Raw genomic sequence first — 21,765 nt, forward strand, 5'->3', positions numbered from 1 at the left:
GAATGGAATAGAATAGAACAGAATTCTTTATTGGCCAAGTGTGATTGGACACACAAGGAATTTGTCTTGGTGCATGCGCTCTCAGTGTACATAAAAGAAAAGATACCTTCATCAAGGTATAACATTTACAACACAAATGATGGTCATAGGGTTATTATAGAGATCTATAAACACGCAATGAATTGCTTGCTTGCCTGAATTTCATCCTGCAACTTTTACTGTTGTATCTTTCCATTAGTAAGGATTTCTCCAGGGGGATCATGATGATGGATTGGTTACAGCTTTAGAGCATCTCATCGCTTCGTGCAAGTCAAATCCAATCCATCACGTGAACTAAATGTGTTCCTGTTGTATGACTTGTGTATCGGCGCGAAGTGTAGGGCGCTGCAGGTTATTCTCACTGAATATTTCCCCACTGAGCTGGAGGGCTGAATTCAGTAGGCTAGAAAGTTCTCTGTATCTTAAAAGAAGGACCAGGGGAGACATGATAGCAATGTTTTAATATCTCAGGGGCTGCCACAAGAAGAGGAACCTCGGACTTCAACTCCCAGAATCCCCCAGCTAACAAAGCTGAGACTTCTGGCAGTTGAAGTCCGCCAGGTGGAAAGTTGCCCAGGTTGGAGACCCCTGCTCCAAAGTACCTGAGGGTAGATTTAATACAGAATAATGGAGTTGGAAGGGACCATGGGAGGTCTTCTAGTCCAACCCCCTGCTCAGGGAGGAAAAACTATACCATTTCAGACGACGGTTGTCCAGTCTCTTCTTAAAAACTACCCAAAGCGCATGAGAGTAGGACAAGAAGCAATGGGTGGAAACCAATCAAGGAGAGAAGCAACTTAGAACTAAGGAGAAATTTCCTGACGCTTAAGAACAATTAACCAGTGGAACAACTTGCCTGCAGAAGTTGTGAATGTTCCAACACTGGAAGGTTTTAAGTAGATGTTGGATAAACCATTTGTCTGAAGTGGTGTAGGGGGTTGGACTAGAAGACCTCCAAGGTCCCTTCCAACTCTGTTATTCTATTTCTATTCTTCCTGAGAATGTGGGACTTGCTCAAGCATGCTTCCTCCCCTCCCCCCCCCCGCTGTTACATAGAGGTACGCGTCTTAAGGTTGACTTTTCAGCGGAATTTAGTACAGTAAAAGGGCATGTGAAAGAAAGAAGCCTGACATATATAGATAGTGCTCCACTTACAACCGCAATTGGGATGAGAATTTCAGTGGCGAAGCAAGGGATGTTATTAAATATACTCAGTATGCCACAAAGAAGACGGAGTCAAGCTATTCTCCAAAGCACCTGAAGGCAGGAAAAGAAGCAATGGTGGAAACTAATCACTTTATAATGCCTTGGTAAGGCCACACTTGGAATATTGCATCCAGTTTTGGTCTCCACGATGTAAAAAAGATGTTGAGACTCTAGAAAGAGTGCAGAGAAGAGCAACAAAGATGATTAGAGGACTGGAGGCTAAAACATATGAAGAACGGTTGCAGGAACTGGGTATGTCTAGTTTAATAAAAAGAAGGACTAGGGGAGACATGATAGCTGTGTTCCAATATCTCAGGGGTTGCCACAAAGAAGAGGGAGTCGGGCTGTTCTCCAAAGCACCTGAGGGTAGAACAAGAAGCAATGGGTGGAAACTGATCAAAGAAAGAAGCAACTTAGAACTAAGGAGAAATTTCCTGACAGTTAGAACAATTAATCAGTGGAACAACTTGCCTGCAGAAGTTGTGAATGCTCCAACACTGGAAATTTTTAAGAAAATGTTGGAAAACCATCTGACTGAGATGGTGTAGGGTTTCCTGCCTGGGCAGGGGGTTGGACTAGAAGGCCTCCAAGGTCCCTTCCAACTCTGTTGTTATGTTATGTTATGAGAGAAGCAACTTTGAACTAAGGAGAAATTTCCTGACAGTTAGAACAATTAATCAGTGGAACAACTTGCCTGCAGAAGTTGTGAATGCTCCAACACTGGAAATTTTTAAGAAAATGTTGGATAGCCATTTGTTTGAAATGGTGTAGGGTTTCCTACCTGGGCAGGGGGTTGGACTAGAAGACCACCAAGGTCCCTTCCAACTCTGTTATTATTATTATATAAATGAATGATGCCCAATTTGAGCCGGGTTATGAAGCTGGCAATTGTGCTTGTTTTGTAAATCGTAGTTAAAAAACCAAAAACACACATGCAAAGCGTGAAAGCCATTGTTTAAAAAAGCACCTTTGCTCGGTTCACACATTGCATTAAGCCAAGGAGTTTTGAACTTGGGCTGGTTATATAAGCATGCTGCACCCATCTCCAGCAAAGCAGACATCGGATTATTACTGATCCTAGCCTGAATTTTGGGTAGTGATTTTTCAGAAATGATATTGCTCTGAGAACAGGGCAGTTTCTTAACTTAGCTAGCTATATCTGGCTTTTGCATTGGCTTGTAATGGTTCCTCTGAACTCCCAAGCAACCTGGATTTCTTTGAATTATTCATGCTGTTCCCTCTCTCTTCTTCTGTTTCACTGACAGTCATTATCTTTCCTGAGGTTTAATTTGAGGAGAAGAGCTGCAGGCTGCAGGGCCATGTTTTAATCACACACGTGTGTCTCCCTCTGTTATGTCATCTACTATCTGTCCTGAAATAATTCCTTGATTCTCTTTGCTTTTTTCACATCCAGCAATGTTTTTTTTTTTCTTCCTGAGTCTCTTCTGGATTTTTTATTTATGGATTGATTTATAAAGCTGCCAACTTTATACAAGTGACTGTGGACCACTTTAAATAGATAAAAACCAATACCGTAGATAATATTTTTTTTAAAAAAAGAAATAGCCAAGATCCCTAAATAACCACCAACAAAACCAAGAGTCTATAGCCGTGATGGCAAACCTATGGCATATGTACCAGAGGTGGCACGCAGCGCCCTCTTAGTGGGCGCGCAAGCCGTTGCCCCAGTTCAGCTCTGCCGCGCATGTGCCTCCCGCTGGCCAGCTGGACGGGTCCCTGCCGTGGATGCGCGGGGGTATGTGGGGCACGTGAGGGAGCACATGCGTAGGCACGAGTTGCATGCAGGGTGCGCACTTGCATGCGTAGGATTGGTGCGCATGGGGGGCACATGTGCTTATGCGCAGGGTGGATGCACGCATTGCATTTTGGGGATTTGGGCGCGCGCTTTCGGCACTTGGTTTGGAAAAGGTTAGCCATCACTGGTCTATATATCTCCCAGGACCTGGCACAAAACTTACTTTTTACAGCTTTGAAAAAAAACAAAAAACTACCGGTAGTTCTTGACTTACACTTGTAATTGAGCCCCAAATTTTTAGAATAGAATTTTTAGAATAGAATAGAATTTTTTATTCGCCAAGTGTGATTGGACCCCCAAGGAATTTGTCTTGCTGCATAAGCTCTCAGTGTACATAAAAGAAAAAGGTACGTTCATCAAGAATCATAAGGTACAACCCTGAATGACAGTCATAGGATACAAATAAGCAATCAGGAAAAAAATATCAATATCAATATATATTACTAAGCAAGACAGTTATTAAGTGAATTTTGTCCTATTTTACAACCTTTCTTGCCACAGTTGTTAAGTGAATCACTGCAGTTGATAAGTTAATAACCCAGTAAGCGAATCCGGTTTCCCCTTTGACTTTGCTGGTCAGAAGATCGTAAAAGAGGATCACGTGATCCCGGGACACTGCAACCGTCATAAATATGAGGCAGTTGCCAAGTGTCCAAATGCAAGCGATGTAAGTTTGAAAAATGGCCACAAGTCACTTTTTTTCAGTATTCAGCTTACAATCTTGACTTACAATCATTCATTTAAGTGACCATTCCAAGTCACAACAGCACTGAAAAAGGAGATTTTGTGACTGTTTTTTTTTTCACACTTACGACCGTTGTAGCATCCCCATGATCACATGATCAAAATTCAAATGCTTGGCAACCGGTTCATACTTACGACCGTTGCTGTGTCCCAAGGTCACGGGATCCCCTTCGGTGACCTTTTGACAAGCAAAACCAATTCACTTCACAACTTCGTTACTTACCAATTGCAGTGATTCACTTAACAGCTGCGGCAAGAGAGGTCGTAAAATGGGGCAAGACTCATTTAACAAAGGCTTCACTTAACAGCCGAAATGTTGGGCTCAATTGTGGTCGTTAAATCGAGGACAACCTATATGTACAGGGTCCTTTCTCTTCCTCACCAAACCTGCCTTACTCCCCAAGACTCCTGATTTTTGGCGTGAGCAGCTTTCAATCAGATCTCCATTTAAAACTTGAGTCTCAAAGGTGGTGTTTTTTTCTTTTCCAGGAGACACCTGAACTTTCTGGGTTGTTTTTTTTCTTTTCATCCAAGAAGCTTCTTCAGCTCTTGAGAGTTGAAGAAGCTTCTTGGATGAGAGAAGCAAAACGTCTTCAAAGAAAAACCAGAAAGTCCAAAATTGACTCTTGCAATTGATCATGACCTGGATGCAAGGGTGGGATTAGCCGGTTCGGGAAAACTGGATATTAATTTTAATCTGGTTCACTGAACCGGTTGTTGCAAGGACTGGTTGAGCCCGTCCGCCCCTCCCCTCCCCTCCCAGGAGTCTCCACGTGGCCGTTTTGGATGCCAGGTAAGTGCAGGGCCCGCACGGAGGTTCTAGGGGGCAAAAAAACAGGCCTACCAGAAGTCTGGAAATGGGCCCGTTTCCAGCCTCCGGAGGGCCTCCAGAGCCCGGGGGAGGCTGTTTTTGCCCTCCCAGAGGCTCAAGGAAAGCCTCCAGTGTCTGGGGAGGGCAAAAAGACCCCCTCCCCTTGGTGCAGGAGGCAGAGCAGGCCACGCCCACCATGGACACGCCCACCCAGCAACCGGGCAGAGAGAACTGGTTGCTATAATTTCTGAATCCCACCCCCTGCCTGGATGACCGAAGAATCTCCGCAGGCATTTGAATCGGAGGTCAGCGGAGAAACACCCAGACCTTCATGTGCATTTTGAGGAGAGGAAATGAGACCAATCCTATTTGTGGGTTTTGACTCCATCCAGAACGGTAGCTGATGCAGATGCAGCCTGGAGCTTCTATCCAGAGTCCACACCTGATTTTTTTTCCCCCAGCGATTTCCCCCCTCCCCCCAGCCTCCTACCAAGGTCTCAAGGCTACGCCCCCCTTTGCAAACTCAAAGCATGAAAAACAGGTCAGATGGGAGGGAAAAAAAGAGAGCAAAGGAGGAGAGGAATGTGTCCATCTGCGGTTTATTTTGGGTTTTTTTTCCCCCCCTGAGAATAAACAATGGAGAACTTGTCCTCCTGGCACGGAAGAAGTGGGTTTTGTTTTGCAGGGTGACATGAAAGACGGGGAGGGGAGGGAATTCAGGGCAGGATCCGTATCAGACTCAGAGGTTTTGGGCAGCCTTGCCAAGAAAGGATTGGGCGTGCCACTGCTTGGCCTCCAGCCTCCTTGGATCGGGGCTGCCCATAAATGGAGCCGCAGATTCCAGAATAACAGGTTGGCCGTGAAACCCCAAACCTACTCGAAGGCAACTTCCTGTTCTGAGATCCTGACTGTAGGCACCGTTTCTGAATCCTGGCCTGATCTGGGGAAGGTTTTATGAGAGAGTATGAATCCGGCAGTTTGTGTGGGTTTTTTTCTCTCTCCTAATAGTAGGTGTTGGTGTTGTTTTTAATAATAAAGAAGGAAGGAGGAGGAAAAAGGAAAAGAGACCAAAAAAATTGTCTGTTAAGAAAAATTATACATAGGGCTTAAGGGGCCCGCCTAGAAATCGGGCAACTGTGAATTCTAGAACCTCTTAAGGCATGAAAGCTGACTGGGTGACTTTGGGACCAATCCTTCCCTTCCCTTCCCTTTTATTTTCCTTCCCTTTCCTTCCCACTTCCTTTATCTCCCTTCCCCTTCCCACCTTTTATCTTCCTGTCCTTCCCTTCCCTTCCCACTTCCTTTATTTTCCTTCTCTTCCCTCTTCTTTTATCTTCCTTCCCCTTCCCATTTTTTATCTTCCTGTCCTTCCCTTACCTTCCCACTTCTTTTATCTCCCCTTCCCACTTATTTTATCTTCCTTCCCTTCCCACTTCCTTTATCTTCCTTCCCTTCCCTTCCATTTCCATTTCCTTATCTCCCTTCCCTTCCCTTCCCTTCCCTTCCCTTCCCACTTCCTTATCTCCCTTCCCCTCCCTTCCCTTCCCTTCTCTTCTCTTTCCTTCCCACTTCCTTTATCTTCTTCCCTTCCCTCTTCTTTTATCTCCCTTCCCTTCCCTTCCCTTCCCACTTCCTTTATCTTCCTTCCCTTCCCTCTTCTTTTATCTCCCTTCCCTTCCTCCCTTCCCTTCCCTTCCCTTCCCTTCCCTTCCCTTCCTTCCCTTCCCTTTTCTTTTGAGAGGCCTCTAGCTTCAAATAACTAAGATTTTGGCTACTTAGCATTTGAAACTTAAGATTTGAGTTTCTTTTCCACTTTTGATTCTTTTCGATGTGGTAACTACGGAAATCATTAGGTTCCCTTCAGTGCAAACTGAGGCAGTATGTTAGAGAGTTTTTAAATGCTTGTTATTGTTGGAAAAACTCCTTTGCCCTCCAAATTAGTCATACCTAATTTACACTGCACTGAAACCAACAAGCCAATCTATTCATGCGTTTCATCTGATATTTCATGCGAATTCTGTCTACGGAATTGTTCTTTAGGAGGAAAAAATTTCCACTACCAGTTCTCCAGAATCTGTCAGAACCTGCTGGATTTCACCCCTGGTTAGGGTTTGTGGGATGGTTGTAGGTCGGTCATAAGTCACTTTTTTTCAGCGTCACTCTTAACACTCTTAACCTTCAAAGGGTCCCTAAGCGAATAGTCATCGTAAGTCCAGGACTACCTGTATAAATGTACCAATCAACTGGAATTTCAGCATCCCATGGGGTGTCTCTTTCCTGAGCTAGCCTGCCTGGAATGGCTTGACACCATGGCTGACCCCCAGACCTGCGGGAGTGATCTCTTTCAGATCACCAAGCCTTGAAAGTGAAAGGGCCGCGGTGTGGCTCAGGCTGTAAGAAGCCTGTTATTAAAACAGCTGCCTGCAATTACTGCAGGTTCTAGTCCCACCAGGCCCAAGGTTGACTCAGCCTTCCATCCTTTATAAGGTAGGTAAAATGAGAACCCAGATTGTTGGGGGGGGCAATAAGTTGACTTTGTAAATATACAAATAGAATGAGACTATTGCCTTACACACTGTAAGCCGCCCTGAGTCTTCGGAGAAGGGCGGGATATAAATGTAAACAAACAAACAAAAATTGAACTGTTGAACCAGAAGAGAAAAAGGATCCATCTGTTTTCATTCATTCGTTTTATTTCATTTCCATTTCATTCATTCAAAACGAAATTCAATGTAGAGGAAAGTAAAGCTCTCCTCTCCACAAACCCCACTCCCTCCTATCCCTGATGATGTCCCCTAGCTGGGTAATGAAACATCTTGTAAGAAAACCGACAAGCTCCAAGAGAGCACCGAGGACCCCACAGTTCAACTCTGAGCTGCAAATATTCTCTTCTATTGGTACTTCTTCCTGCTTTGGACAACCTGAAGTTTTCTGTCTGAGCTTCCCTTGTCCCCCCTTTTCGCTTTTGGCTACAACCCATTAGTAAAAAAAAAAAAAAAACCGACAGAGAACCTTCATTCAAGCTCGAAGCCCGTTCAGCGTTCCAAGCTTGGCAAGACGGATGCATTTTGTGTTAGGGAACACCCATTCATTTTGCGCTCCCTGTTTTGATGTTGCGGTTTTTGTGGTGAAGCAATCAAGAATGTTTTTCTTTTCCTGGTTAGATGGCCCTTTCCTTTCCTTTCTCTCCCTCTCCCTCCCTCCCTCTCTCTCTCTCTCCCTCCCACATGTGGAGGTGCCCAGGAGTGAAATCCAGCAGGTTCTGACAGGTTCTGGAGAACCGGTAGCAGAAATTTTGAGCAGTTCAGAGAACTGGCAAATACCATCTCTGGCTGGCCCCAGAGTGGGATGGGAATGGGGATTTTGCAATGTCCTTCCCCTGGAGTGGGGTGGGAATGGAGATTTTGCAGTATCCTTCCCCCAGGAGTAGGGAGGGAATGAGGATTTTACAATATCCTTCCCCCAGGAGTGGGGAGGGAATGGGGATTTTGCAATATCCTTCCCCTGGAGTGGGGTGGGAATGGAGATTTTGCAGTATCCTTCCACTGGAGTGGGGAGGGAATGGAGATTTTACAGTGTTCTTCCCCTGGAGTGGGGAGGGAATGGGGATTTTACAGTATCCTTCCCCTGGAGTGGGGAGGGAATGAAGATTTTGCAGTATCCTTCCCCTGGAGTGGGGAGGGAATGGAGATTTTGCAGTATCCTTCCACTGGAGTGGGGTGGGAATGGAGATTTTGCAGTATGCTTCCCCCAGGAGTGGGGAGGGAATGGGGATTTTGCAGTATCCTTCCCCTGCCATGCCCACCAAGCCACGGCAGTAAAAAAACTTGTATTAAAAAAAATTGGATTTCACCACTGGATATGCCCTAAAATAATAAAATTTTGGTATAAAATTAAGAGATGGTTGGAGGAAATTACATTACAAAAGAGCTCTTTCTATTAGGAATAATAGACCCCAAAAATAGAGAAAACTTCGCAATTCATAATTTTACACGTATTAACGGCAGCGGGGAGACCACTGCACAAGGATGGAAGCAAAATAACACAAATAGTGTTAATAGGAAATAGTGACTGAAAAAATTTTACAATGTTCAGAAATGGATAAAATGACAATGGAAATTAAGGAAAGAGAAGATTTGAACTATTATAGAGTATGGAACAAAATGTATAAATGGTTAGAAAAAAAGAAATCAAAATAAGAATTGGGAGATTTAAGTTAATATTGCTGAAATAGAAATAGAACAGAAATAGAATAGAACAGAAATAGAATAGAATAGAATAGAATAGAATAGAATAGAATAGAATAGAATAGAATAGAATAGATTTTTTTATTGGCCAAGTGTGATCGGACACACAAGGAATTTGTCTTGGTACACAAGCTCTCAGGGTACATAAAAGAAAAGATACATTTGTCAAGGTACAACATTTACAACACTTAATGATAGTCATAGGCTACAATTAAGCAATCAGGAAACAATTACAGTATAAATCATAAAGATATAAGCAACAAAGTTACAGTCATAAGGGGAAGGAGATGAGTGATGGAAACGATGAGAAGATTAATAGTAGTGCAGATTTAGTAAATAGTTTGACAGTGTTGAGGAAACGCTCTCAGTGTTGAGAGTGATGGCCTTCGGGAAAAAACTGTTCTTGTGTCTAGTTGTTCTGGTGTGCAGGGCTCTATAGCATCGTTTTGAGGGTAGGAGTTGAAACAGTTTATATCCAGTATGCGAGGGGTCTGTAGATATTTTCCCAGCCCTCTTTTTGACTCGTGCAGTATACAGATCCTCAATGGAAGGCAGGTTGGTAGCCATTGTTTTTTCTGCAGTTCTAATTATCCTCTGAAGTCTGTGTCTGTCTTGTTGGGTTGCAGAACCAAACCAGACAGTTATAGAGCTGCCGATGACAGAACCTATAAGTCACTAATTATTGTCAATCTCATAATGTTGATTATGTAAATAAATATTATGTAAATATATGTATTTAGTAGAAGAACTGAACAAAAAATAGAGAATAGAACAGAAGGCTGTAAAAATAGCATATATTGTATTGTTACGTGTGCCTTGTTTTTTACTGTGTTTTTGTCCCTGGTTCTCCCCCCTGCCGTTTTTAAAGGTAAAAAGCTGAATAAAAACTATTTTAAAAAAATAAAACCCCCGTCCTGTTCCTTCCCCCGCCCCCAAGTCTGCATAGCGAAGGTGGAATTGGTATACAGTACGTGTCTCTTAAGATTGACAGAAAGCATTCTGTGATTCCCCCATCCACCTGTAACAGGAGCTTCAGTGCAAGGATTATTCTCCAGATCAGGGGTCTCCAACCTTGTCACCTTTAAGCCTGGAGGACTTCAACTCCCAGAATACCCCAGCCAGCAAAGCTCTGTGGGGAAAGGATTCTGCAAAATCTCCAGTCCCACCCCACTCCTAGGGGAAGGCTGTTGCAATATCTCCATTCCCTCCCCACTCTGGGGCCAGCCAAAGGTGGTATTTGCCGGTTCTCCGAACTACTCAAAATTTCCTCTACCGGTTCTCCAGAACCTGTCAGAACCTGCTGGATTTCATTTCTGGCAGGAATGGAATAAGACTTTTCCAGCTTGAGTTCAAGAGCATTTTAGGTTAACACAGACATAGGTTGCATAGACGCGAACATGCAATTCCAAATATTCCTACTACAGGGCAGTCCTCGAATTACAAGCTTGATTGGGAGCAGAATTTCCCGTTGCTGAGCAAGGGGGATGTTAAGTGAATTGTGCCCGATTTTGCAACCATTTTAGCCTTGGTTTTAGGTCTCTTTCAGGTCTTCCAACAGTATCTCCATGGCCAATGTAATCCAGGCCACCCTCCATGCAATGAATCATTGTCCATTTCCACTTTTGCCAAGAGAGAAATTCTCTTATGGACTCCTCAAGGAAGCTGGGTCTTTGACCATTGACCATTGATCCATTGACCATGTGTCATCTAGTCAATGTGGACTCTTAGTAACCACCTAGGTAGACTTTTCCTCCAGGAGGATCTGTTCCTTGCAAGCTAGGCAGGGTTGGCCAGTTTGATATACATTACCTTGCGGTAAGACGGGCAGTCAATACATTTTATAAGTAAGTAAGTACGGTAAATCCCCAAAATCCCCAAAGCTTCAACCAAAAACTATCTACTATTGACCTCACCCCATTCCTAAGAGGTCTGTAAGGGGCGTGCATAAGAGCACAAGCGTGCCTACCGTTCCTGTCCTATTGTTTGCTTTCATTATATCCAATTAATATAGTTATTACACAATCATGCTTATATATATGCTTATATACTGCATAGTTATTTCATGCTTATGCTTATATATACTGTGTGACAAAATAAATAAATAAAAAATAAAAAAAGTAAGTAAGTAACTGGGAAAGAAAAAAGAAAGAAAGGGGAAAAAAAGAAAGAAAAAGGAAGAAGGGAGGAAGGGAAAGGAAGGAAAGAAGGAAAAGATGAAAGAAAGAAAGAAAAAAGAAAAAGAAAAAAAGGTGGGAGAGAGGAAGGGAGGAAGAGAAAGGAAGGAAGAAAAAGATGAAAGAAAGAAAGAGAAAGGGGAAGGAAGGAAAGAAGGGAAGGAAAAGATGAAAGAAAGAAGAAAGAAAGAAGAAATAAAGGGAAGGAAGGAAGGAAGGAAAAGGAAGGAAGGAAGGAAGGAAGGAAAAGATGAAAGAAAGGAAGGAAGGAAGGAAGGAAGGAAGGAAGGAAGGAAGGAAGGAAGGAAGGAAAAGGAAACCTATCAAAAAGTCCCAGAGCTGAGCACAGACTGAGAAAAAGAGAACAACTCCAGAAGAAATCCATGGCAAATCACTTCCATGTTGCGGCTAGAAATACGATGCAGACTGTGGTTGATCTTGGAAAGACAAATGAGATGAACTCGGAGAGGGAGGCTCTCCCAGGGCTGTGGGCCAGATTGGGAAGTGGGGGGGAAAAAATCCCAGGAGAAAGCATGGAAAAACCACTTTTGTTCCCAAAGTGATCAGGACTTGGCTATGAAGTCACCATCTCATCTCATCGTGACTTGCCCTCATTCATCATCATCTGCAAACTGCATCCAGTTCTGGTCGCCACGATAGAAAAAAGATGTTGAGATTCTAGAAAGAATGCAGAGAAGAGCAACAAAGACGATAAGGGGACTGGAGGCTAAAACATATGAAGAACGGCTGCAGGAACTGGGTATGTCTAGTTTAATGAAAAGAAGAACCGGGGGAGACATGATAGCAGTCTTCCAATATTTGAGGGGCTGCCACAGAGAGGAGGCGGTCAAGCTATTCTCCAAAGCACCAGAAGGCAGGACAAGAAGCAATGGATGGAAACTGATAGTTGTGAATGCTCCAACACTGGAAGTTTTTAAGAAGAAGTGGTGTAGGGTTTCCTGCCTAAGCAGTGGATTAGACTAGAAGACCTCCAAGATCCCTTCCAACTCTGTTATTCTTTTCTCTTCTCTTCTCTTCTCTTCTCTTCTCTTCTCTTCTCTTCTCTTCTCTTCTCTCCGCTCCTCTCCTCTCCTCCTCCTCTCTTCTCTCCTCCTCCTCCTCCTCCTCCTCTCTTCTCTCCTCCTCCTTCTCCTCTCTTCTCTCCTCCTCCTCCTCCTCTCCTCTCCTCTCCTCTCCTAGTCTAGTGCAGACTCCACAAACACATGACCTCAGAGTCCTTTTCCAGTTGCGGTCCCTTGGGACAGACAAATCCATATACGGCTTCTTTGGATTAGCGTAGGAGATGCAAAATCCTCTCTATGAATGGAAGAGGGATCTAGCTACTAGGGAGTTCCCCAGTAGTCTGTTTTCGGTACAGGCTGCTGGGCTGCCCTCTGAGGCTCCTTTGTATGTTTTGGGTGGAATTCAACCCTTCCCTTTCCTGGTCTCAAATCTTGTGCTTTGACAGGCCACTCGGTCCTGCTTTTCTCAGGTGCCAAGTCAAATCCATATAGCCAAAGGCCTTAATTTAGGATGGGTGGGGCTTGTTTTTCCTTCCAGGAATCCTATGCAGGGCTGCGTTTTGGGGCAGGGAGGAGGGGTATGGCAGCTTGCTCACATTTCTTCAGTTTCCCCCTAAATAGTGCTTTCTCAAGATTATTTTAACTCTCATCCTGAGAAGGATCTGCCACTTTTTAAATTCTAACCAATTTCATTGTATACATGGTGTACAATGACAATAAAGGCTATGCTATACTATACCTTTTCCTTGCTATTCCATGGAAGACGGCCCAAAGGTTGATAATATGAACGTGGATTACAGAAACGGTTTTTTTCCTAGTATCAACACATCTGCTGGGTGGAAAGTATGAAAAATATGTTTGTCTGTCCCACCTTGGCCACACCTGAGCATGGAAAATGCAAAAAAGATAGGTAGTCCTTGACTTACGACCACAACTGAGCCCCAAATTTCTGTTGCTAAATGAGACAGGGAAACGGAGATAGAGATTATAAATGGAGAAGATGGATGAATGGATGGGTGGGTGGGTGGATGGATGGATGGATGGATGGGTGGGTGGATAGATGGATGATGAGTGAATGGATGGATAGGTGGGTGGGTGGGTGGTTGTTTGGATGGATGGATGGGTGGATGGGTGGGTGGATGGAGAGATGGATGATGAGTGAATGGATGGATAGGTGGGTGGGTGGGTGGATGTTTGGATGGATGGGTGGATGGATGGGTGGGTGGATGGATGTAGAGAGAGATGGAGATAGAGATAGATAGAGACAGATGAGAGAGAGAGAGAGAGAGATGGATGGATGGATATTTTGGGTGTGCTGTTATTTGAGAGATGTGTCATTTTGAAAACCACCTCCGGTTTCTCCTGGTTGGAAGTGGTGCGTTTGCATTTTGCTTTTTTGTAAGCAAAACTTTCCACAGAAGAATCACGAGAACAGTCAGATCTGTACCCCCATGTTTTCTCCCACTATGCGATGACTTGCGTGGTCACCCTGCTTTTCCTGTGATGCTTTTTGCCTGCATAAGTTAAAAAACATGACCCGGGGGAGGGGAGGAGAGGAAATGCTGAGCCAAACAGCATTTGTGAAGGTTGAAATGAGTCACCTTGTCACTTGGTGGTGACTTTGTTCAGTCACCGCAAGAGCCCAATAATGCACGTAAAGGAACAAGGGCCGCCACCTCTGGCCCTTCGATGGCCTTGCCAGGCTTTGATTGACATGTTGAAGATCATGCTTGCCCCCCCCACCAAAAAACGGACAAGATCAGGTTCTGTTTGCAGGAGGAGGTCAGGAATGTTAACGGTCTCAAATGGGTGCCTTGAACATCTGCAAGACTCATGACGTTCGCAACTGTCTTTGATACCTTCCCCAGCAATGCAAAAACGGACCACAATTTATTTATTTTTTTGGTAAAAAGTATCCAGATTTTTTTTGCCCAAGCTATCGTCGTTTCCTTTACTTGCTCTTCTTCTAATTCAACATCAAGTAAAAAGTTGTATTTTTTATTATTATTTTATCATCTGTTCCTGTGAGTGTCCTATCCAGTTCTGTCATTTCTAAATAAAAACCATATAATTTTGCATCCTTTTCATATCTTGTTTGTATTTGCATATGAGTGTACCAGTTTTACTGGAGGTTTTAAGAAGAGTCTGGACAATCACTTGTCTGAGATGGCTTAGGTTCTCCTGCTTAAGCAGCGGGCTGAACTAAAAGATCTCCAAGATCCCTTCCAGCTCATTCCTATTCTATTCTATTCTATTCTATTCTATTCTATTCTATTCTATTCTATTCTATTCTATTCTATTCTACTCTACTCTACTCTACTCTACTCTACTCTACTCTACTCTATTTTTTATCTACTACACTCTATTCTATTGTATTCTATTGTATTCTATTGTATTCTGTTGTATTCTATTCTATTCTATTCTATTCTATTCTATTCTATTCTATTCTATTCTACTCTACTCTTTTTTTATCTACTCCACTCCACTCCACTCCACTCCACTCTACTCTACTCTACTCTACTCTACTCTACTCTACTCTACTCTACTCTATTTTTTATCTATTCTACTCTACTCTATTCTGGTCTACTTTTATTTATTTATTTGTTTGATCAATTGCCCGATTTCTGTAGCCACCCATCTCAGCCACTAAAACATATACAGTATCACAATGAATACATTGTAATAAGTGTGTTGGGTCACCTTTGTTGCATTGTTCAGTACACATAGGGGGGGAAAAGCCCCCAGTCTCCAGATACCACACTGCATCTCTCCCATTTTATTTGTTTGGCCTGTGTAAGAAGCTCTCGGTTCTATTTTGCCCCATCATGCAGAATTGGAATATTTTTTTAAAAAAAAAAAAGCTAATTATATGTGCTTTATTTATTTATTTTATTTATTTATTTATTGTTTCAATTTCTATACTGCCCTTCTCCCAAAGGACTCAGGGCGGTTTACAGCCAAAGTAAAAACAATTAGTACAATTTTAAAAACCAGTTTAAAAGGAAAATTTAGAGTTGGTTGAAGAACTTAAAACCAATAAAACCCCTTATTAAAACCCCACTAGGCCAGTCCTGCACGGTGAAACAGAAATGTTTTCAGCTCGCGTCGAAAGGTCCGAAGATCAGGGAATTGACGGATACCTGGTGGTAGCTTGTTCCAGAGGTTTGGTGCCCCCACAGAGAAGGCCCTCCCCCTGGGCGCCGCCAGCCGACATTGACTGGCCAACGGCACCCTGAGGAGAACCTCCCTATGGGAGCGCACTGGTCGATGGGAGGTCGCCGGTAACAGCAGGCGGTCCCGTAAGTAACCCGGTCCTATGCCATGGAGTGCTTTAAAGGTTGTAACTAACACCTTGAATTGCACCCGAAAGACCACCGGAAGCCAGTGCAGGCTGCGCAGGAGAGGTGTTATATGGGAGCAACGAGTCGCTCCCTCTATCACCCGTGCGGCCGCATTCTGAACTAATTGGAGTCTTTGGGTGCTCTTCAAGGGAAGCCCCATGTAGAGAGCATTATATTATATTGCGCATTATATTGTGCATTCTTCTCATCTAACTATAGAAACTACTTGTTTCTAATGCAGGGGTCTCCAACCTTGTCAACTTTAAGCCTGGCAGATTTTAACTCCCAGCAAAGCTGACTGAAGGATTCTGGGAGTTGAAGTCAGCCAGGCTTAAAGTTGACAAGGTTGAAGGCCCCTGATCTAATGGGATCCCAATTAGGGGATTTCTGTGCGAGAAGGGAATGCTGCTTGCCTCCAGAAGTTTTGAGTGCCCCAACAATGGAGGTTGTGAAAGAAGAGATTGGACAACCATCTGTCTGCAATCAGAGGTGGGTGTCAGCAGGTTCTGACCAGTTCTGGAGAACCGGTAGCGAAAATTTTGAGTAGTTCGGAGAACCGGTAGCAAAAATTCTGACTGGCTCCGCCCCCATCTATTCTCAGCCTCCCGAGTCTCAGCTGATCGGGAGGAAATAGGGATTTTGCAGTAACCTTCCCCTGGAGTGGGGAGGGAATGGGGATTTTACAGTATCCTTCCCCTGCCACGCCCACCAAGCCACACCCATAGAACCGGTAGTAAAAAAATTTGAAACCCACCACTGTCTGCAATGATAAAGAATCTCCTGCTTGAGCAGATAGATGGGACTAGTCCAGGGGTCCCCAATCTTTCGGACCTCAGGGACCACGACATTCATAATTTTAAATCCACGAATATGATCTGCCTAATGACCGGCTGGGTGGTCACGTGACTGGGTGGGTGTGGCCAACTCGATAGCCACCTCGATGTCACTGACATCGAGGGGCGCCTCGCTGGCCTCTACTCACCCTTCTCCTGCCAGTCCCTCCTCACCTCCCCGCCAGGGCTCCTTTGGGCCCCAACAGGAAGCAATTGCTGGAGCTAAGCAGCCATCGTGAGAAAGAGTTGGCAAAACAGCTCAGTTCAAATTGGATCTGGCCGAGAAGGAGGCTCACCAGAAGCACCTCACTGAGGACTACGAGCATAGGCTTTCCAAGCAGAGGGAAGACCTGCGGGAGTGCAAGGCCAGGTACCGGCGCCTGGAGGCTCAGCGGGCTGAGATGGTCTGCCAGTTCCAGGCCATGATGCAGTCCTACTGGAACAAGGCCCTCTGGCTCTTCACCACCAATGGCGCTTCCCTCCAGCCTTCGCCCAAAGCTGGAGCAGACTCCAAGTCAGAATTTCTGCCCCCCCTCCAACCCGCACAAAAAGACCCCGAAGAGGGAGACTCTCTGCAGCAACACAAACGGTCATTGCATGTATCCGGCCCACGGACCATAGTTTGAGGACCCCTGATTTAGTGCAATATTAAAAAATGCAAATAATTTTTCTGCGGACCACCAAAATTTTCTCGCAGACCAGCAGTGGTCCATGGACTACCAGTTGGTGACCGCTGGACTAGAAGACCTCCGAGGTCCCTTCTCTCACAGTCTCCTAATCTTTGCTAACCTGTGATTTTTTCCTTCTCTCCATATTTCCCCCTAATTGCTGCAGCATTATAAAAGTGCTATTATGTACAGCTGCAGATTCAAGGGTGGGGTTTTATTTGTTTTTGTTTTTTGCTATAAAGTCCCTATAATTGGGGAATCCTGAAAATTGCCCAATTCTTCTAGTAAAGCCTCGGCAATCACAATATATATATATATTTTAAGGATATTGTAATGACAAATGCTCGCAAGCTTTAAAAAGCGGGGCAGGGAGTGACTTTCATCGCCTGATAATTTCTCATCGTTTATGTAATACATTTCAAAGCTTTGCAGCTGTTAGCTACAGTAATCCATACAATAATTGGCCAAGATGATCCCCCAATTACTAAGAAAGGCCTAATCCACCCTGGATTCACGGGTTGAAGAAGTGAGATAGTGTGCATGACATCTTTATAATCACACACTACTGCTGCTGATAAATCTGCCTGCCTTTTAATCATCTGGTTTTTAGATGAAGTCAGATTTGATTTGGGTTTGCTTTAACGGGCTAAACCATGAATCGTGGTTTAAAAACAACAACAATAGCCTAGATTCACAGGACTGAAGGATGAAAAGACCCCTCCGATGGTTAGGTACAGATAGAACTTGACTTAAGACCATAATTGAACTCAAAATTTCTCTGTGGCTAAGTGAGACTGTTAAGTGAGTTTGGCCCCATTTTACGACCTGGCTTGCCAAGAGTTGGTAAGTAAATAACTGCAATTGTTTAAGTTATAGGAACAAGGTTGCAAAAGGAGATCACACAACTTTTCTCTGACCGTCATAAATATGAGTCATTTGTCAAACATCCTAATATAAATCCCATTACCATGGGGATGCTACAACGGTCGTAAGTGTGAAAAACGGTCATAAGTCATGTTGTTTCAGTGCCGTTGTTGCTTCAAGCGGTCACTAAATGAATGGTTGTAAGACAAGGGTTACCTTAAGTCCTTTTGAAAGTTTCTCTTTTTGCTTACACAAACAAGCAATGCCTCAACAAAACATTGGCAATAACAATAAAAAAAGAACAAATCTATCCAGCAAAACGAACATTTGCAAATGCTACAATTAGGGGAAAATAACAACTCATATTGGGAATACATAACTGTAAATTTAAGGAATGATAATGGCGGTTTAAATATGCACATTCATTATTTATGTCCAATTTATGTACTTCGTTAAAATAGCTAAAAAGAGAGAGCTTGAGAAAACCCCTTTTGAATTTACCAAAACCTTGATTTTGTGGACTAATTGGAGAGAAGGGGAGGGGGTTTATCTTTTAGGCCTGAAAGCCTTTTAAATGAAATGGATGTAATTTGAGTCATTGTGTATCTCATGTACCTGATTATCTAATGGGTGCAATTTACCGCCAGTTGTGTTCATTTATATTTATGAACTTGAAGCGTGTTTTATGCCAATCGTTGGGACTGTTCAAGAAAAAAAAACCTGAAGCGTGTCGTGCGAGGCTGAAGCTTGAATTAAATTTTTATCTGCAGCACAGCAAGACTGACTTGTGTCTCTCTTCGCAGGTGAAGGATTTGATCAAGTTCTTGGACCCTATTGGGCTTGGCGTGATCAGCTTTGAAGACTTCTGTCGTGGGATTTCTGCCATCAGAAACGGAGGTCGGTTTCATTTTTATACAGGTGGATTAGAAAATAGGCCCACAACTTGGAAGAGGCCCTTCCTGCTTCTCCCAGATCAGGAGTCGGCAACCTGCGGCTCTGGAGCCGTCTGTGGCTCTTTCATCCCTCTGGTGTGGCTCCCTGTCGCCGGTCGGCTCCACAGTTGATAGGGCTTTTGGTTAGGACAGATAGAGGAAAAATGACACCGCGCTAGGAGGAGACTCTATGATGACGAACTTCCCCCTGGCTTACGTCAAGTGCCGGATCTTCGGACCTTCCGTCGTGAGCTAAAAACACATCTATTTACTCAAGCGGAACTGGCATAATAGTGTTAAATTTTAATTCGGGGTTTTATTAATATTTCTAAAATTTTAAAACTAAATTTTAATTATTAATTATTTATTTTTATTTTATTTATTTGATTTTTATACCGCCCTTCTCCCGAAGGACTCAGGGCGGTGTACAGGCAAAAGTAAAACAGGTAATACAATGTACAATTTAAAATGCAAATTAAAAAACTTATTTTAAAACTAGCCTGAAAAGTTAAAATATATAAAAAACTAAAACCACATTTAAAATTAATTAATAGAGAAATTTAAAATTGATAAAATTCAATTCAAGCCAGCCCCATGCGAATGAAAAGATGTGTCTTCAGTTCGTGACGGAATGTCCGAAGGTCAGGTATTTGGCGTAAACCCCGGGGAAGCTCGTTCCAGAGTGTGGGAGCCCCCACAGAGAAGGCCTTCCTGGGGCCGCCACCCGACATTGTTTGGCGGACGGCACCCTGAGAAGTCCCTCTCTATGAGGGCGTACGGGTCGGTGGGAGGCATGTGGTAACAGCAGGCAGTCCCGTAAGTACCCAGGCCCTAAGCAATGGAGCGCTTTAAAGGTCAGAATTAAACCTTAAAGTGCACTCGAAGGCCACAGGTAGCCAGTGCAGTCTGCGCAGGAGAGGTGTTATATGGGAGCAACGAGTCGCTCCTCTATCACCCGCGCAGCTGCATTCTGACTAACTGAAGCCTCCGAGTGCACTTCAAGGGGAGCCCCATGTAGAGAGCATTACAATAATCCAAGCGAGAGGTAACGAGATGAGTGACTGTGCACAAGGCATCCCGATCAAGGAAGGGCGAACTGCCGAACCAGGCGAACCTGGTGGAAGGCCCTCCTGGAGACGGCCGTCAAATGATCTTCAAACGACAGCCGCTCATCCAGGAGGACACCTGTTGCGCACCCTATCCTTTGGGGCCAGTAACTGCTTTCCAACAGTCAGCTGCGGCTGCAGCTGACTGAATCGGGATGCCGGCATCCACAGCCACTCCGTCTTGGAGGGATTAAGCTTGAGCCTGTTTCTCCCCATCCAGAACCGTACGGCTTCCAAACACCGGGACAGCACTTCAACAACTTCATTGGGGTGGCCCGGGGTGGAAAAGTACAGCTGGGTGTCATCCGCGTACTGTTGGTATCTCACCCCGAAGCCACTGATGATCTCATGATGATGATTATCAGCCTTTATTGTAATTTGCTAGGTTTTAAATGTTTTAATTTGTATATATTCCTGTGTTTTATCTTGGCTGTACACCGCCCTGAGTCCTTCGGGAGAAGGGCAGTATAAAAATTTAATAAAATAAATAAAATAAAATAAAAATAAAATAAATGGGGGGAACCGGACTTCCGGTCAGCAGAGGAAAAAGGACACCGCGCTAGGACGAGACTCTATGGTGGGGGAACTGGACTTCCAGTCAGCAGAGGAAAAAGGACACCGCGCTAGGAGGAGACTCTATGGTGGGGGAACTGGACTTCCAGTCAGCTCCACAATTGAACATGGGGCTTCTGGTTAGGACCTTTGTGGCTCTTTGAGTGTTTAAGGTTGCCGACCCCGTCCCAGATCCTCATTTGGGAGGCAATGATGACAATGATGGGATATTCTAAACCCGTTTCTTGAAAATTCATGGCTCTTTAATAGAATAGAATAGATAGAATAGAATTTTTTATTGGCCAAGTGTGATTGGAAACACAAGGAATTTGTCTTGGTGCATACACTCTCAGTGTACCTAAAAGACAAGATACATTCGTCAAGTATCATAAGGTATAATACTTAATGATAGTCATAGGCTACAAATAAGCAATCAGGAAACAACCAATATCAATATAAATCGTAAGGATACAAGCAACAAAGTTACAGTCATAAGTGGAAGGAGATGGATGATGGGAACGATGAGAAGATTAATAGTAATGCAGATTTAGTAAATAGTTTGAGAGTATTGAGGGAATTATTTGTTTAGCAGAATGATGGCGTTTGGGGAAAACCTGTTCTTGTGTCTAGTTGTTCTGGTGTGCAGTGCTCTATAGTGTCGATTTGAGGATAGGAGTTGAAACAGTTTATGTCCAGGATGTGAGGGGTCTGTACATATTTTCCCAGCCCTCTTTTTGACTCATGCAGTATACAGGTCCTCAATGGAAGGCAGGTGGGTAGCCATTGTTTTTTCTGCAGTTCTAATGATCCTCTGAAGTCTGTGTTTGTCTTGTTGGGTTGCAGAACCAAACCAGACAGTTATAGAGGTGCAGATGACAGACTCAATCATTCCTCTGTAGAACTGCATCAGCAGCTCCTTGGGCAGTTTGAGCTTCCTGAGTTGGCGCAGAAAAAACATTCTTTGTTGTGCTTTTTTGATGATGTTTTTGATGTTGGGTGTCCATTTTAGGTCCTGCGATATGGTAGAACCTAGAAATTTGAAGGTCTCTACTGTTGATACTGTGTTGTCTAGTATTGTAAGAGGTGGAAGTATGGAAGGGTTTCTCCTAAAGTCTACCACCATTTCTACGGTTTTGAGTGCATTCAGTTCCAGATTGTTCCGGTTGCACCACGAGGCTAGTTGTGGCAATTTTAAGATGAGTGAACTTCAACTCCCAAAATTCCCTAACCAGCATGCTAGCTGGGGAATTCTGGGAGGTGAAGTCCACCCAAAGTTGCCCAGGTTAAGAAATACTGCTCTAAGACTAAGTATCTGAAAGTTGCTTGGGAATGCTACAACGGTCATAAGTGTGAAAAATGGTCGTAAGTCACTTTTTTCAGTGCCGTCGTATCTCTGAACGGTGTTGTAAC

The 21,765-nt window shown here is 43.9% G+C and overlaps 1 protein-coding gene across 4 annotated transcripts in view; it reads left to right on the top strand.

Annotated features, from left to right (window-relative positions):
- RAB11FIP3 (RAB11 family interacting protein 3) overlaps positions 1 to 21,765 on the top strand; it is an 88,128-nt gene that overhangs the window by 4,067 nt on the left and 62,296 nt on the right. For all 4 annotated transcript variants that reach the window (XM_058156902.1, XM_058156903.1, XM_058156904.1 and 1 more), the window contains exon 2: positions 18,569 to 18,662. In XM_058156902.1, coding sequence (XP_058012885.1) covers positions 18,569 to 18,662 — 94 coding nt within the window. The remainder of the gene's footprint in view (positions 1 to 18,568; positions 18,663 to 21,765) is intronic.

This window comes from Ahaetulla prasina, chromosome 14 (assembly GCF_028640845.1).
Source record: "Ahaetulla prasina isolate Xishuangbanna chromosome 14, ASM2864084v1, whole genome shotgun sequence".
In the NCBI taxonomy this organism is placed as follows: domain Eukaryota; kingdom Metazoa; phylum Chordata; class Lepidosauria; order Squamata; family Colubridae; genus Ahaetulla; species Ahaetulla prasina.